Source organism: Xyrauchen texanus, chromosome 25, assembly GCF_025860055.1.
Source record: "Xyrauchen texanus isolate HMW12.3.18 chromosome 25, RBS_HiC_50CHRs, whole genome shotgun sequence".
NCBI classification, from domain to species: domain Eukaryota; kingdom Metazoa; phylum Chordata; class Actinopteri; order Cypriniformes; family Catostomidae; genus Xyrauchen; species Xyrauchen texanus.
The window spans coordinates 5,672,343-5,687,695 of record NC_068300.1 but is presented as its reverse complement, the minus strand read 5'-3'; the positions used below and the strand labels follow the sequence as shown (position 1 = coordinate 5,687,695).

At 40.2% G+C, this 15,353-nt stretch overlaps 1 protein-coding gene across 1 annotated transcript in view; it reads left to right on the top strand.

Moving 5' to 3' along the window:
• The window catches only part of LOC127618950 (uncharacterized), a 435,826-nt gene extending 420,789 nt beyond the window's left edge, over positions 1–15,037 (top strand). Inside the window, 3 exon segments of the mRNA XM_052091655.1 lie at positions 6,643–6,663; positions 6,818–7,502; positions 12,490–15,037. Of these exon segments, the coding sequence (XP_051947615.1) occupies positions 6,643–6,663; positions 6,818–7,502; positions 12,490–13,577 (1,794 nt within the window). The 3' untranslated portion in view covers positions 13,578–15,037.
• The last annotated feature ends 316 nt before the right edge of the window (positions 15,038–15,353 follow it).

Sequence of the window (15,353 nt, the reverse complement as noted above, 5' to 3'; positions counted from 1 at the left end):
TAAAACAACTTAAGCATACTCGTATATAAACTGCCGTTCAAAAGTAATGAGGCTGAAAATTCAGCTTGGCATCACAGGAGTAAATTACATTTTAAAATACATTAAAATAGAAACAGTTATTTTAAATTGTAATAATATATTATGATATTACTTTTTGTATTTTTATTCAAATAAATGCAATAACTATTTACAGCAATTCATGAATACATTTCTAATAAATTAAATAGCATGCCAAGCATTTTGTATGTGTCCTTTCTTTCATGTTGTCGTTGCATAGTCTTCACCATGGTTTGCTGTGCTGCATGGGGATGCTCCAATCGCTCAGAGAAAGGTGTGCTGAATGTATGGCTTCCCCACTGACATGGAGAGGAGAAAAAAATGGTTGGCTCAAGTCAGCAGGAGCAATCTAAATATAAATAAAAATTACAACAACAAAAAAATGTGTGAGGTATTTGCAAAGATTTTACAATTAATAGGGTGTTCGTTACTAACTTTATCCAGCTCCAATCCTTGCCTAATCTGTTAGTTATCCGATAACATCCCTTATCTCCTAATTTAATGAGTAATACTCAACTATAAGGTTTTAATTGACAAGTTATTTTTATTTAGATGTACTGATAATATACAGAATAAGATAATATTATTCTTTAAACGTCTCACCTTTTAAAAGTGCGTCGCAAACGATTTGTTCTGATGCGTCTCTACGGTGTTTGCTGCTACTTCCAGGAACTATTGAGAGGCTCCACGAGCCGCCATTGCTGTAAAAAAAAAACGTTCCATTGGAGTCAATGGAGTTGTCGTAACTCTCTCTTTATATGGCTCTGGTACAGTACAGTGCATCCGGAAAGTATTCACAGCACTTCACTTTTTCCACATTTTTCTATGTTACAGCCTTATTCCAAAATTGATTAAATTCATAATTTTCCAAAATATTCTACAAACAATACCCCATAATGACAACGTGAAAGAAGTTTGTTTGCTAATTTATTAATAATAAAACAAAAAAAATCCCATGTACATAAGTATTCGCAGCCTTTGCTCAATACTTTGTTGAAGCACCTTTGGCAGCAATTACAGCCTCAAGTCTTTTTGTGTATGATGCTACAAGCTTGGCACACCTATTTTTTGGCAGTTTCTCCCATTCTTCTTTGCAGGACCTTTCAAGCTCCATCAGGTTGGATGGGGAGCATCGGTGCACAGCCATTTTAAGATCTCTCCTGAAATGTTCAATCAGGTTCAAGTCTGGGCTCTAGCTGGGTCACTCAAGGACATTCACAGAGTTTTCCCGTAGCCACACCTTTGTTATCTTGGCTGTGTGCTTCAGGTCGTTGTCCTATTGGAAGATGAACCTTCGCCCCAGTCTGAGTTCCAGAGCGCTCTGGAGCAGGTTTTCATCAAGGATGTTTCTGTACATTATTGCATTCATCTTTCCCTCGATCCTGACTAGTCTCCTAGATCCTGTCGCAGAAAAACATCCCCACAGCATGATGCTGCCACCACCATGCTTCACTGTAGGGATGGTATTGGCCAGGTGATGAGCGGTGCCTCATTTCCTCCAGACATGACGCTTGCCATTCAGGCCAAAGAGTTTAATCTTTGTTTCATCAGACCAGAGAATTTTGTTTCTCGTGGTCTGAGAGTCCTTCGGGTGCCTTTTGGCAAACTCCAGACAGACTGTCATGTGCCTTTTACTGAGGAGTGGCTTCTGTCTGGCCACTCTACCATACAGGCCTCATTGGCGGAGTGCTTCAGAGATGGTTGTTCTTCTGGAAGTTTCTCCTCTCTCCACATAGAAATGCTGGAGCTCTGTCAGAGTGACCATCAGGTTCTTGTCACCTCCCTGACTAAGGCCCTTCTCCCCCGATAGCTCAGTTTGGCCAGGCGGCCAGCTCTAGGAAGAGTCCTGGTGGTTCCAAACTTATTCCATTTATGGATAATGGCCACTGTGCTCACTGGGACCTTCAATGCTACAGAACATTTTCTGTACCCTTCCACAGATCTGTGGCTCGATACAATCCTGTCTCGGAGGTCTACAGACAATTCCTTGGACTTAGTTTGTGCTCTGAAATGCACTGTTAACTGTGGGACCTTATATAGACAAGTGTGTGCCTTTCCAAATCATGTCCAATCAACTAAATTTACCACAGGTGGACTCCAATCAAGTTGTAGAAACATCTCAATGATGATCAGTGGAAACAGGATGCACCTGAGCTCAATTTTGAGTGTCATGGCAAAGATTTGGAATACTTATGTACGTGTGATTTTTTTATTTTTTTTATTTTTAGTAAATTTGCAAAGGTTTCAAACAAACTTCTTTCACATTGTCATTATGGGGTATTGTTTGTAGAATTATGAGGAAAATAAAGAATTTAATCCATTTTGGAATAAGGCTGTAAAATAACAAAATGTGGAAAAAGTGAAGCTTTTCGGGTGCACTGTATTTTTGGGCAGTTTCTCCCATTCTTCTTTGCAGGACCTCTCAAGCTCCATCAGCTAAATTATGTATAGAGTAACAATGTTGTCCACCTTGACCATTTTTGACCGTGCCGCGCCTTCAGCTATGGCGCTGCCCGAGGCAACCACCTAATTCTCCTGTGACTAGTAACGGCCATGTATGTAAGCATCAAAAGGTTCAGTGACCATCCAATGTTGTATGGGACTGCACGGGACAGGGCGCACCTTCTGCTGACATGAGACACATGTAGCATATTTGAGACAGTTTAGTTCTCTGTTCAGTGAAATTTAAAATACATTTATCTGTTTATCTCATTAAAAATTAGTTGTGATGCTGTGAATAAGGTGTGTTGTCTGATGTCACTAATGTAACTGTAATAAGGTTTTGATCATTTAAGCACCAGGGGCCGGTTGCACCAGCTATACGTAAATTACGACTTAGCCTAGTTGTGACGTAAATGGGCACTTAGTCACAATTTATGCACTACTAAATATTTGAGTATTGCACCATTAAACTCGGGTAGGACATAACTCTACATATAAACTAAATATTTATAAAGGATTAACAGTTGGAATAAAAAAAGCAGACTGATATTTTATGGCATCAATGAGCTCATGTTTTACGTGACATCAATCCTTTCGACATACAGTATGATGTTGATATTTACACTCGTTTACATTTGAGAGAGAGAAAAATAAAACAAACTTTTATGCTTGAAGCAGATCTAATGGTGCAGTTTTCAGGGTGTGTCGCCCGGTGTCAAGTGTCAACACATTCAAAATATATATGATATTAAAATGAACAAATGTCTATTTTTCCAGCCTGTTGTATTAGTATTTATTTATCACCTCTTATTTATTTCAGATACAGTTCCTATATATTGTTATTTACACAGGGCAAATATACAATTTATCTAAATCTACTTTTATTACGCTTCCTATTTTAATGGGGATCAAATTTATGACAGCTGACAGACATCTAAACAGCAAGGTTTAAACATGTGACTACGCATTACTTTATGAAGAGCTTACGAACTACTAGTTAAGTCTTGTCTTAAGAACAGTTTGTGCAGCCAAATTAAGCACCGATTTAGTTACAAACTAACTAGCAGTTACTAATCCCTTAGTGTGAACTTTACGTCTCAAATTAAGTGAGACCTTATGCACAGTTGGTGCAACCCGACTCAGACACACACATACTGAATATAATGAAAAGATCGTGAATACGTTTTTTAGACCTTTTATCCCGCAGTCCAGTAGGTGGCGGTAAAGCATCAAGAGCTGGTTTGCAAACCGCCAATGAGTCCGAAGAAGAAGAACTTATTTTGGTACGTGCTCAATCTGTTTTTTTTTTCTCTCTCTCTCTTTTGGGTAGCAGCAGCGTTAGCAACTTTTTGACTCGTGTGTGTGTGTGTATATATATATATATATATATATGGTACTTTACTCTGCTGTGTGTGTGAGAGAGAGAGAGAGAGAGAGAGAGAGAGAGAGAGAGAGAGAGAGAGAGATAGATGCCTGTTGCACGTTTTAATGGAGAAATAATGAAAAAGCAACTAATGATGGTTAAAAATAACCATGTCGGAACCTTTACAACTCATATCCATCCGAGTGACGGAACATTTGTTTTTGGAGCACAAACTCTGACTGGCGACGCACAAAAATCTTGATCCTGGAATAGCGAACAAACATAGTGACCAATAAGGGGACAGCTTGGTCACATTTGTCTTTTATAGTTTTGGTCCGTTTTTAAATGTTGACTTGTGAAAGTGAACTGAACCAAGAAGAAAATGCAGCATTAGCCTAGTTTCCATCCACCCTTTGCGCTATTTTGTTATCGACAAAGTGAAAATGCGAGAAAAAAAAACTTGCGACGTTTGCCGCCTTTTCCCGTTTCCATCCAAACGGACTTTTATCGATAAAAATGTCGTCCGTGATGACGTCATGACTAAAAAAAAATAACACTTTGTCGCGTAAGTTTTGGTTCAGCGCAAAAGAAATCTGCCCTGAAGCCGTTTCCATTCAGAAATGTGTGTTTATCGCTAATTTGCTTCCCAGATGTTCCTAATGTTTTTCCTCTGATGTTTGGGTGAAATGGGGATATTATTGAGACAATTCATTGAAATTTGTCAGCTTACTGTCATTTTAATTAACAAATAAAACCAATCAGAAGAGGAATTGCATTAAAAAAAGGAACAGTTGCCTTTCTGATGGGCATCTAATCCTTATTTGCAAATTTATTTTAACTTCATAATGCAAATTTATATTTTATGAAGCAGCAGTAAATAGACCGAGGTAAAGAGGGTTAGATTTTAAATATTTAAACATTACAAAAAGTGTCTTTTTTTTCATGACTTTAAAATCACCACAGCTATAAAAAAATATTGAACTTACTAGTTTGTTGTTGGACGACTAGTGGAGCATCCTGTCCAATTTGTAGATTGTGTGTACTTGTATGACTTTTTTGATGGATATGAGTTTGGTAGATCGTATCAATAGAAGAGGTGCAGACGGTCCAGTCGTTAGTGATGAGCGAAACGAAAAATTATCTGAGGAAGTGTCGCAGCTGTTGGCCTCACATGGCTACCACCGGACCTACCAACAGTGTAGGGAAAAGTAAAAAAAAAAACCTTAAGTGACTATAGAACCATCAAGGAAAAGTGGAAGTCGTTTCACCAAATGGACGCCATCTAAACCGGCGAGCAATGGGAGGGAGAGTGCCCTGGACTCGGCCACGGTCGAGATGATATATTTTGTTACGTTAACTCTATATTCTGCTTGAAAGCTCCACTTTATTTAGTTGACCAGCTTAACACACTGTATGACACCAGAGACACTGTGACTTGAAGGTCTCCCCAGGTCTCCGTCTAACCATTAGACGACCAGCTGGAGGATTGGTGATGGTCTGGGGGTGCTTAAGCAAGACTGGAATCAGGCAGATTCGTCTTTGTGAAGCATGAACCAAGCCATGCACAGGCAACCCCCCCATGCCGTGACTTCGTTTACGTTTATGCGCTACAGGGCGCTTGGCAGATTTGGTTGGATTTTTCAAATTGATGGAGAAGTTTGGAGCAATGTCTTGCACAGCCAGTTATATGTACTTCTTAATTATGAACAAATCCAAAATCATGCATTATTAATAGGGATGTGTATGGAATTCAAATACCAAAATCACCATTTAGTTATTCTGCACATGTTTAGAGGTCGACCTGAGTCCGACGGTTCTCAACAAATCTACAGGTTTTGGGCCAGGTTTGAGTCAGTTCGTAAAGTAGGCTATAGGACAAGTTACGGGCTGGGCTGTTCACATGTGCATTGAGGCCACGTAACTGGACGGATGTCCGAACTTTTATATATATATAAATACACTGAACACCTGTGTTCCATCTGCGTTCTGTTTTACAATTTGTTGTGCAAGACTGTCACATTTTTTAGACACTGTTAATTTAAAAAATCATTTCAATATTTATTAACTCTTCTAGAGACACTTGTGTTCTGTTTCACCATTTGTTGCGCTGCATTGAGGGTTATCACAAATCGACATTTTGATGAAGTTTAGGTTGCAAAGAGGAATTGATGCTATTTAGGCTCATAGCTCACTATGCACATTATTCCCTGAACTCTTGTCAGTTTACCGTGCCCACATATTTAGGGTATTAAGGCACCTTTCATCTTATCATTAAATGCATGCAGGACTTAAACATTTTAAAGTGCTTTATACTGTTGCACGAATTTTGTCGCTTATATGAATTTAAACCATCAGCTTTGTACACAGCCAGGTTAAACTGCACCTTATCTTTGTGTTTGGAAGCGTTTTGTGTGAGACACAGATTCCCTGAGCTTGTCCCATCAATCACTTGCTCGTGCTGCTGTTGTCCAACACGTGTTTGGCCGAACAAATGGTATTTCAGATAAGGCTGACATTTATGTGGATTTATAATAGAGACCCCTGGGCAACTGCCCAATCAGCCCGGTGGTTAATCCGTCCCTGCCAGTTCTCATTTTCTGCAAATAAATGCTCTAAATGACAATATTTTTATTTTGAATTTGGGAGAAATGTTATCAGTAATTTATAGAATAAAACAGACATTTTCATTACTGAAACAAATACCTATAAATGGTAAATCCAGAGAAACTGATTATTTTTGCTGTGATCTCTTAATTTTTAACTGTATGATTTCCTTAAAGATGCTGGATATCTCAGCTGAAGTAAGAGGTGACGTCACTGAAGTCAAAACTGATGGAGAGAGACGACAGGTTACAGGTTAAACATTCATTTCATCCTTAAAGTTGAGATTGTAAGCTTTCAAATGATGTGATATGATGAACGGTACAGATGTGATTGTGTTGTGTTTGTCAGGAGCTGGAAAAGGTTTCCTGTCAATCTTCAGTGTGTGTGACTGATGGGACCTCCACAGAATGTCAGGATTCAGTGTGGAGCGGCAGAGATCAGTCCACACCACAGCGACTGCTGGACAAACTCTCTGAACAGAGATCCAGAGACACACAGGACTCACAGCTCACTTTACTCTGTTCTACTGACGGTAATCAGGGTGATCAAACCTCCACAGAGTCTCTGACTTCTGTCTGTAACACTGGAGAACAGCAGATGCTGCAGAGACCAGTGAAGATTGAAATGAAACAGGAGGAGATAAAAGAAGAAAATACAGCAGAGGAACAGCAGAGTAATGAAAATGATAAATATGATGATGATCAAACCTCCACAGAGTCTCTGGTTTCTGTCTGTAACACTGAAGAACAGCAGATGCTGCAAATACCATTGAAGATTGAAGTGAAGCTGGAGGAGATAAAAGAAGAAAACACAGCAGAGGAACAACAGAAAGATAAAGATGAAAATGATGATGATGATCAAACCTCCATAGAGTCTCTGACTTCTGTCTGTAACGCTGGAAAACAGCAGATGCTGCAGATACCATTGAAGATGAAGATGTGTTCAGTGAAGCTGCTGGACTGCAGGAACCTGATGAAGATGAGAGGAGAATCCACAGCAGAGAAACAACAGAGCGATGATGATTTTATTCCTTTTGGTATGTTTCTTATTATATTGTGTGATCCGTTCACAAGTGGATCTAGTTGTGTTCAGATTTCAGGATGGAATACATCAGTCATTAATCAGTTTAGTACAGCGTAATTAAAAAGTGCAGAAACATAAGAAAAAGAAAATGCTAAATACTGTTGCACTATGTCTTTTAATTAGGAGGCCAAGCACCATAGGTGCTCTAATCCTAATGTTTTTGTACAGATTTTTTTTCTTATTCTTTTTTTTCTGCCTTGAGTTTCTCTGCATCAAAAACCATAAGTCCTAGATAAACCAAACTTATGGGGCTTTTCAACTGCCCGGTAAGACTCTACTCTGCAAGCTTTTTTGGGATTTCCACCGTGAATAGCACCTGGTAATTTTTTTAGTACCACCTCAGTCGAGATTCCAACAAGCCTATACTAAATGTGACGTCAAAACCCTGCAGATCACTGATTGGTCAGAGAGAATCGTCACTACAAGTGTCACTGGATTTGCTACACGGGACATCAACCCGCTAGTTATAAAGTTAGCTACAGCAATAGAAGGATCATTTGTGCACTCGACTTTTGAATTGTAAAATGAAATGTGGTCAATAAACGAGGTGCAGATGTTACTCTCATTAGCGACAAATGAAACCACGCAAAACAAAAAAGTATTTCAGGAAGTGTCTCAGCTGTTGGCTACACACGGCTAGCCCCGGACCTACCAACAGTGTAGGGAAAAGTCAAAAAATAACAAACAAACCAAAAAAAACAAACGTGATTACAGACCCATCAAGGAAATGTAGAAGTGGTTCGACCAAATGGACTCTATCTAGACCAGCGAGCAATGGGAGGGCGAGTTCCTTGGACTAAGCCACGGCATTGCTGGAGTCCATGATTGAGGATGGTACGTTAATATTCTGCTTGAAAGCTTCACTTTCTTTAGTTGACCAGCTACTGGAAAGCTTGCTTCTAAAACAACCAGGCCAATTTAACTGTTACACTCTTGTAAAATCACCATGCAACAACTGCTTTATGCTGCACAATAGCTAGTAGCTAAAAGCTAGCGGTTGTGTTATTATTTATGGTCGCATTTAATATGTTGTCACGGCAGTAGAGGCGGCGCAACTATGACGATCAGCCTATAATCCCACCCATGTTGAGGCGTCACAATAATGCAGTGGAAAAGCAAGTTTAAGAAAAGGAAAGCGAGAGATCATTAAGTCGAGTCAAACCTTAGCGTTCGGTGGAAAAATGCCATAAAAAAATAAATAAAAAAAAAAGCACAGACAATCATTTTAAAAGTAATCCATATGACTCCAGTGGTTAATTTAATCTCTTATAAAGCAATTCAATAATTTGGGTGAGAAACTTATCAATATTTAAGTCCTTTTTACTATAATTGTTTAATTCCGGTCCAGGGGACTCCCATTTGGTTTCCCATTGAGATCTCTATTATAAATCCACATAAATGTCAGCCTTTTGTTTGGTTTCACCCATTGGTTCACGTGCTGAGATGTTCAAATGAAATCAAAACCAATGAAGTTTGTGAACACTTTCTCTTGTAAACTAATTGAGCTACACTTCCGGTTGTATCGCATCACTTCTCCCTTGAACATGCCAATGCAATTACGTTAGTAAATTCATTTAGGCGGAGGGATTTTAAGACTAGTCTTCCACTGGCCACAACATGATACACAGGGTGAAATACTCGCTCAGTTCATTGACTTATGCAGCCGACCTGCTCTGTGAGACACCTCCCCGTAAGTAGGAGAATAGGATGAGAAAAGCTGAGGTGAAATAAATCTAAATAAGATTGATTTCGCTATATGGCTTAGTGATTATGCAAGTACTGTGATGTAAATATTTTGATGTACCATTTGTTCCAGAGTGAAGAGGTCCAGAATTGTTCAGGTGCGTGGTCTGTGCTCACACATGTGATGTTTTTCCATCTCAGAGCGGCTCATTTCACTGCTGCTCAATACAAACTCATTTGGTGTGTGTTTGTGCCACTTACAATGTGCACTTGACCACAAGATGTGCAAACATTTCCCCTGATTTGTAATGAGAATCGTTTATAAATCAGCACTTAAGAAAATTTACCACTGTTTTACCACATACTGTAGTAAGTGTTTTTTTTTTTTTTTTAGTCAGAATGAAGAAATTAAAGACAGACATACATTAAATATGAGTATTGTCCTAGTTTTGGTTAGATTATGATCGGTGTTTACTCTAAAATACTGCCTTAACAGGAATAGCAAAAAGGTTTGTGTGGATGAGTGCAGACCTGCTAACATTTGGAAAATATTTAACATTAATAACGTTATCATAACGCGACGTAATTTGCAAGCTAGCTTGCTTGTTCACCTGGGACCAGTTGCACCGGCTTTGCGCAAGTTAGAACTTAGCCTAGTTGTGGCGTAAATGGGCATTAAGTCACAATTTCCGCACTACTAAATATTTGAGCGTTGCACTATTAAACTTGGTAGGAACGTATAAACTAAATATTTATGGAGGCCTCCGACCAGGATTAACGGTTGGAATAAAAAAGCAGACTGATATTTTATGACATCAGTGAGCTCATGTTTTGCATTTCGACATGCATTATGAAGTTGACATTTACACAGCAACCGGAGTCGCAGCTGACTCCAAAGGAGGACATGGCAGGCGAGTTGTGACGTGACGGGCGGTGCTGTCTGAACGGATCAAGACGTTCTCCCGAATCGGCGGGAGAAACCTCTGCAGGGCAAGGAGTATGGCCAACAACTTGAAGCAGTTGATGTGCCAACGCAGGCGGGGCCCCATCCAGGAGCCAGCGGCTGCATGCCCGAAGCACATGGCGCTCCAACCCAGTTGAGAGACGTCTGTGGTGACCACGACACATCTAGACACCTGCTGTAGGGGGACTCCAGTCCGCAGAAAAGAGTTCTGTCCACGGGTTGAAATTCTGACAGCAGGAATGGGTGATTTACACATGGTATGTTCTGTGGCACCATGCACATCTCGGGACAATAGCCCTGTCCACCTGAGGAACCTCCGTGGACCGCCCCACCGTCCAGGTTAATTAGAGCGGACAAGCGAGGAGGTCGGATCTGGGCAGTAAAAGGTGCCCTCCATGAACTCATCAGTTTGTCATTTGCTTTTGGAAAGAAAGGTACTGGGGGGGTGCGTGACTGGTAGTGGCACCTGGAGCCGAGGTACCAATCGTCAAGCCACGAGGGTTGGTGGGAAGACGGAGGGTTCCAGTCCAGCCCAACACTCGCAGTGGCCCGGGAAAGCATGTCGGCCATCTGTGCGTCAGACTCTTGACTGGGCGGGCTGGCCCAAGGATGGGAGTCAGGTCTTCAGCATTAGACACCTAAGCACTCTCCGATGCAGCGGCAATGTCATCATCCAAACTTGGTTCCAGGGATGAGGCAAACTGGCCGTGAAGCAAGCTGCCGTCATCCTAAGCACGGACAGAAGCAAACGAGCATGCGAGGGTGCCGGGTGGTTTGTGGAGCTGTGCCCGGCGAAACCGAGCCCACTAACATCCCCAAATCGCCTCCATCGCCAGCCGGGTCATCCTCAATCCTGTGGGAAGGAGCGATGCGGGGGAGAGCGGCTGGAACACCGCAACGTTGCGATGTCGATGGATCATGTTCTCACTGTGAGGACATGACCAAACGCTGCCTCAGTGTGATCGCTACCCAGGCACATCCAAGAACTACACGGTGGCGGAAGGGCATCTTTAAAAAGACACATCCTGAAAAGGACGTTCAACGCCTGCTGCGTATTGCTCTTTTGTAAGTGGAAACTCTTAAAGCGTCTCTTCAGGATGAAACCATTCAAACTGTGCAGATTTCATGGTGCGTCGCCCGGTGTCATGTTTCAACACATTCAATATATATAGGATATTAAAATTAGTGAATGTCTATTTTTCCAGCCTGTTGTATTAGTATTGATTTATCACCCCTTGTTTATTTCAGATACAGTTCCTATATATTGTTATTTACACAGGGCAAATATTCTATTTATCAAATCTACTTTTTTGTATTGTATTTCGATGGGGATCTAATTTATGACAGCTGACAGTTACACGAGCAAACAATATTTGAACATCAACTGTAACTTGGATAAAACTGAAGTTTAGGTTTTTTTATCGGATAAATACAGGTAAACGTCATATTATTTGAATACGCATCACTTTACGGAGAGCTTACGACATACTATTTAAGTCTTGCCTTAAGAACAGTTGGTGCAACCAAATTCAGCACTGACTTAGTTTGAAACTAACTAGTAGTTACTAATCCCTTAGTGTGAACTTTACAGCCTAACTTATATGAGAACTTAAGCACAGCTGGTGCAACCCGTCCCAGGCATTTAAGTTGGCAAAGTAATGTAAAGTTATATGCTCCATGACCATGTGTTGCAATTTGTTAAACGTGACTTTATTCGCATTCATAATTATTATTAAAGCAGATTATGGCAGGATGGGAAAAAGTGAGCACATGTGCAGCAGAAATAATGTTACCTAGAAAGTTACCGAGGTGTGTGTTTGTGTGTGTGTGCGATTGCAGCTAAAAAAACATGACATGAGATGAGGACATTGACAGGGAGAGAAAGAAAGAGAGATTAGCAGGCCTAAAATGAAACTGGTCAATGCCCCACAGCAGTTCCTCACGAAGTATCAGGAGCAATGGCCGTGCTCTACACATCAAACTGCTAAACCTTGCATTATTTTGCACATTGTGCAATTACGAATTTGACATTAGCCATCAAGGAGCTTCAGGTAATAATTTAGCTATCTAGGAAGGCCTACATTTCTAGATATATTTTTTAATTGAATAGGTTATATTTTTCATTTTGCCCATTTCAGGATGTGTGACTATATAAGCCGATTTATTTTTTAAACAAAAAGGAAATCCTGAACTCAAACTTGGGTTTTACATGCTTGTTGTTTTCTGCTATTAAATTAGGGTTCAATTTAAAAAAAGAAATTTTTTAACATTTGTCCCTCTTATTGTGTTTTAGACCTGATGAAGGTGAACGAGGATATTCAAGAGCTGAATGAAGTGGATGAGAAATTTCAGAAAGTTCATATTTTCAAAACTGGAGAAAATTATTTGAGTTGTTCAAAGACTACAAAGAATTGCCCATCAAAAAAGTCTCAAAGAACTGCCAAAAATACTTTCACCTGCTCTCAGTGTGGAAAAGATTTTACATATAAAAGTCATCTTAAAACACACATGAGAGTTCACACAGGAGAGAGGCCTTACACATGCCATCAGTGTGGAAAAAGTTTAACATCTGTAGGCCATTTTAAAGATCATCTCCACTGTCACTCTGGAGAAAGGCCATTTGAATGTGATCAGTGTGGTATAACATTTGTTGTGGATACAAACTTAAGAAAACACCTGAGAACTCACACAAATGAGAAGCCTTACAAGTGCTCACACTGTGGAAAGAGTTTCACTCAGGTACAAAACCTAAAATCACATGAGAGAATTCACACTGGAGAGAAACCTTATAAGTGCTCACACTGTGGAAAGAGTTTCACTCACTCACATAATATGAAAACACACGAGAGAATTCACACTGGAGAAAAACCTTACAAGTGCTTGCACTGTGGAAAGAGTTTCACTAAGTCAGACCACCTGAAACTACACGAGAGAATTCATTCTGGAGAGAAACCTTACAAGTGCTCACACTGTGGAAAGAGTTTCACAAACTCACCAACCCTGAAAACACACGAGAGACTTCATACTGGAGAAAAACCTTACAAGTGCTCACACTGTGGAAAGAGTTTCACTCAGGTACAAAACCTAAAATCACATGAGAGAATTCACACTGGAGAAAAACCTTACAAGTGCACACACTGTGGAAAGAGTTTCACTCAGTCACGCGACCTGAAAATACACGAGAGAATTCATACTGGAGAGAAACCTTACAATTGCTCACACTGTGGAAAGAGTTTCACTCGATCACAACACCTGAAAAAACATGTGAGAATTCACACTGGAGAAAAACCTTACAAGTGTTCACACTGTGGAAAGAGTTTCAGCCGGTTAGAACACATGAAAACACATGAGAGAATCCATACTAGAGAAAAACCTTTGTAAAGGGATTAATGGAAAGGAGGCGGCGAGAACCAGCTTGACAATGTAAATAATAGTTTAATAATAAACTGAACCAAAAAGACACAAACACACACAGGTTTCGATAGATGCCTGTAACTCTCTCTCTGTCACATTGCCTGTATCCCTCTTGAGGGCTTAATTAGCTCTTTCCCTGGGGGGTGCGTGCCTTCTGCCCCATCTGCCGGCAGGTCATCCCCGTCTACCTGGATGAGGGAGGGGACAAGGGGAGGGAAACAAAAAAAAAGTTTGTCTCACACTTTTGAAAAGACTCACTCAGCCACAAAACCTGAAAATTCATGAGAGAACACATACTGGAGAGAAACCATACCAATTCTCTTCATGTGGGAAGAGTTTCAACCAATTAAGTAATCTACATAAACATGGAAAGATTTGTAGTAGAGGTCTGCAGGGGTCTTAAAATTAAACCCGGTCTGTACCAGAGACCGCGTGGTCCGAGCCTACCCAGCACGAATGATACCGTCAGATTTTAAGCCTGAACCCAAAATTGCTTAATATCTAAATTCTTCTCCTAGCAAGTGTTGTAATAGGCTATATTTTATGTAAGGCACAGCAGACCCTCAGTACACTAGAGCAGAAGGGACCCAAAACGCACCGGGTTCTCGGGTCCCGTCAGGGTCAGGCTGGGTTGCAGACCTCTACCAAGTAGACACAGTGAGCAAAAATCCTCTTCAGGCCCTTGATATCAAGTAAATACGTTGAAATTAACACTTCAGCATCATTGTCCTGTCATCAGAGGTATGTGTGGAACATTGACCGAACATTGTGAGACAAGTTCAGACAACAAACTTAATTCAACAGTTAAAGGGATAGGTCACCAAAACAATCATTTACTTACCCTCATGCCACAAAACTGTCAAGCTCCAAAATGACAAAAGAAGCATCAAGGTAATCCATATGGCTCCAGTGGTTTAATCCATATCTTTAGAAATGATCCGATCAGTTTTGGGTGTGAATTGGCCAAACTATAACTTATTTTTAACTATAAATCTTGACACTGCAGTCTCTAGGTACACTTGTGATTTCAAGCTTGACTACACTTCCTAAACACTTGATGTGTGTGCATAGAGCACTAAGAAGTGTAATTGAGCTTGAAATCACGATCGCTATGGAGACTACAGATGTCAAGATTTATAGGAAAAAAGGAGTTGCACTTTGGTCTGTTCTTACCGAAAATAGAGCTTGAATCAAGATTGTGATCTTTGAAAGATTAATTGTTCAGCTCTATTGGCAGCTAATCTTGCACACAACAGCTCTTATAAGGTTCCAGTATGGTGTCCTGCATCTGCAAAACCTCTTCCCCATTTTAATCATGATTAGATAAATACAATATTTTAAAACTTTTGTTAAACTTTGATTATTTAAACTGTGCATTGACTTGACTTGCCTGCTGTGTGTTAACATACTTCTGATGTCATTATTAAAGCCCATCATTTATAATTTGAGTTTTTGTCTAGTGTTTGATTAGAATTGAAAATCTGTTTTGCAACAGTAGTCAGACACTTGAGTGGAGAAGCAAGGAAGCTGGTACTGAATCTCCCTTCTCATGAGCAGAGTCCTGTCAGAGCTTTTGAGGAACTACAAGCTGAATATATTGATATACAGACTTCTCTGGATCCATTAGCTGATTTTTATGAGAGATATCACTGTTCTGGTGAATCAGCATTCTCATATGCAATATAGTGCAGTAGAATAGGCACAGTATGGAGGCCAATCCTTCCCAGACCGAGATAGCAAATT